Here is a 2,500-nt window from a genome sequence, read left to right on the forward strand (position 1 = left end):
ACAAGAAATGATCTCACTCTCCGAAAAGGAACGCTCTTTTAAACATAAACAAACTTCAAAAATAAGCAAAGAAAGCAAAACAATGAACAAAATAGATTTTTTCTTGACTTAGTTATTCCGGCGAGAACAAATGGTGAATGTTTCACTTCTGGAAGCAGCCTCTGAGGAGAAGTGAGAACACCGTTTAGGCAGAACTCTGCACTTTGTGTACTTTACCAGCCTGTTCACAGACTCTCTTCATTTTTAGATGTACGTATAAAAAAAAGCGCGTTCCGCCCTCTCTCACGGGCAATCGGTTATCTTGTGCGCGCACCAAATTCCCGAAACAGAAAAAACGTCTGTGAGCAGGGTAGCATTTCGTAATACTAGACGGGAATAATTCAATTAAAATGAAATCGTGGAGGCACGTGCAATAGTAAGTTGCGAAACACTTCGTGACAATATATGAATTTTATTCCAGGAGCATTTGGCCTGGAAATGTTATATTAATATTGTTCCCAGAGTCGAATATTTCTACACTGATGATCTATAAACAGACGTAGGGTTGTAAATTTTTTCATTGGGACAGCTGTAATTGTTTCTTAATCTGTTTACAATGTGTACGAAGTATAGTACGTACAGTCGTATGTGACAAGCTAGCGTGACCAATCTCTGCGCGTTTGTTAAATTATGCGTCATATGATCTTGTTTATATCCCGTCTAGTATCTGATTTGTTCGCTCAATAAGAGGTCAGTAATAGTCACCTTGTTAACTGTGTGGTTTGAGCAGTGGTTAATTTTCATCATTGTATGTTATTTTCGGACCAAAACATAATCGGGTTTCATTATTACAGAAGCGTCTGATGACGCGTAATAAGCGCTGCGTGGGAAGTGTTTAGATAGCTCAAGCGCTGAAGTTGCTGGACACATTTTGGTCAAAATCAGTTATGGATGAGTTGCCACAAACAGATTGAGAGATGGATTTAACTTCTCTCACAACAAGCAATGGTAAGTTGTTCGTTCAACAAAACTTTGCGTTAAAAATATGAATTCATTCAGCGGGCCGTCTAATTTGCATACGTTTTATTTACTCAGATACTCAAATTGCTTACTTCAGTGTGAGAACTGTATTGGATTCCCAGAGCTAAAACTTTCCAGTAACTTAGTTCAATAGCCAAGGTTTTATTCTATATGGGTTTTACAAGGAAGCGGCATATACCAGAGGGCTTTTACAACAGTTAAAGTTCGCCTTCATTTATTAACATTTCCAGAGATACAAATTTGACCTTTTTAAACTTGTCGATTGTAATTGTTAAAAACTTCTTTCTTTAAATTTTCTTTCATAAAATTAAAGAGTAAGTATGTAATAATTCTCGGCTGAAGTTTTGATGTTAGGGATTGTTTCTTATGCATTCAACGTTTTCTCGAAGTTGCGGTCGGAATCCGTTGTTTTGAGTACGAAAAACGAGCAAAAAATCGATTTTTCAAACTTTTTGTAATTTCTCCCGTACAATGAATCGCTTGAACCTAAAACTATTTTTTCTTGAATTAGGGTACTAAAAGGGATGTTTTGGCAAAAGAAAAAAAAAATCGAATTTTCACGAGTGTCTTGCGATTTTCGATTTTCTGGGAAAATGGCTCTTAATACCCATCGAAAAATTCTCTTCCTTCCGAGACTCTATCCGTAAGGCCACAGAAGTTTTATTTTGTAATCCAAAAAGGCAGAACAATTGATCCCGATGGTCTGAACATCCACGAAGAATCAGACTGTTCCGTTCTATGCTATGTGATTATTTTTTAATATAAGCTTATCTACACTGTGTTTCACTGTGTTTCCGGAACATATTACGAAAATATGCTACATATGCTTGAAATATGCTTATTGTACCTGAAGAAGCCTGGTTTGGCCAGCCGAAATATGGATATACCTTCAAAAAATTCAACCCACCTTGTGTCGCTTTTGCTTTTATATTCCCCATTCTATATATGAAGCCGATTAGATCACTATTGTTTTAACATATACCAGCAGCATCATCGTTCCGGCCCGGGGGGGGGGGGGGCCCCCTATATGGAACAGACGGGCATGCTCGTTGGAAATTTTGAATTTAACCCCTAAAGGAGACCATCTGGGCGAGAAACATTGGCTTCTGGGCTGACATGTTGATAATTTTCAAGTTCCCTCACAACTTCTTTTCACCACAAGTGTGCCCTATGAGCATCCGAAAACTTTGTAATACTAAACTTCACTGAAGTCAAGCCCTGTTTCGCGGGGTTAGTGTTGGGATGGGACACCAAAACAATAAACCCCTCATAAAAAACAGAAACATCTGACCGAAAATACTATTAACGCTAACAAATGCGAACTCAGCAAGGTACAGATTCTGGTAGCTTGCTTTATGCAAAACAAATATTGATGAAAAAGAAAATAAATATTGATACACAGTTTTCAGAAAGAGCAGAAGGAAGTTCCCGGACGGTCGATCGAGAATAAAATATTTACGACATGAAAACAACATTAATT

The 2,500-nt window shown here is 37.7% G+C and overlaps 1 protein-coding gene across 1 annotated transcript in view; it reads left to right on the plus strand.

Annotated features, from left to right (window-relative positions):
- The first annotated feature begins 694 nt into the window (after positions 1–694).
- Positions 695–2,500, plus strand: part of LOC138009839 (carboxypeptidase A2-like) — a 57,596-nt gene continuing 55,790 nt past the window's right edge. Inside the window, exons 1-2 of the mRNA XM_068856833.1 lie at positions 695–729; positions 834–987. Coding sequence (XP_068712934.1) covers positions 985–987 — 3 coding nt within the window. The 5' untranslated portion in view covers positions 695–729; positions 834–984. The remainder of the gene's footprint in view (positions 730–833; positions 988–2,500) is intronic.

The sequence above is a fragment of the Montipora foliosa genome, chromosome 7, assembly GCF_036669935.1.
Source record: "Montipora foliosa isolate CH-2021 chromosome 7, ASM3666993v2, whole genome shotgun sequence".
Lineage (NCBI taxonomy): Eukaryota > Metazoa > Cnidaria > Anthozoa > Scleractinia > Acroporidae > Montipora > Montipora foliosa.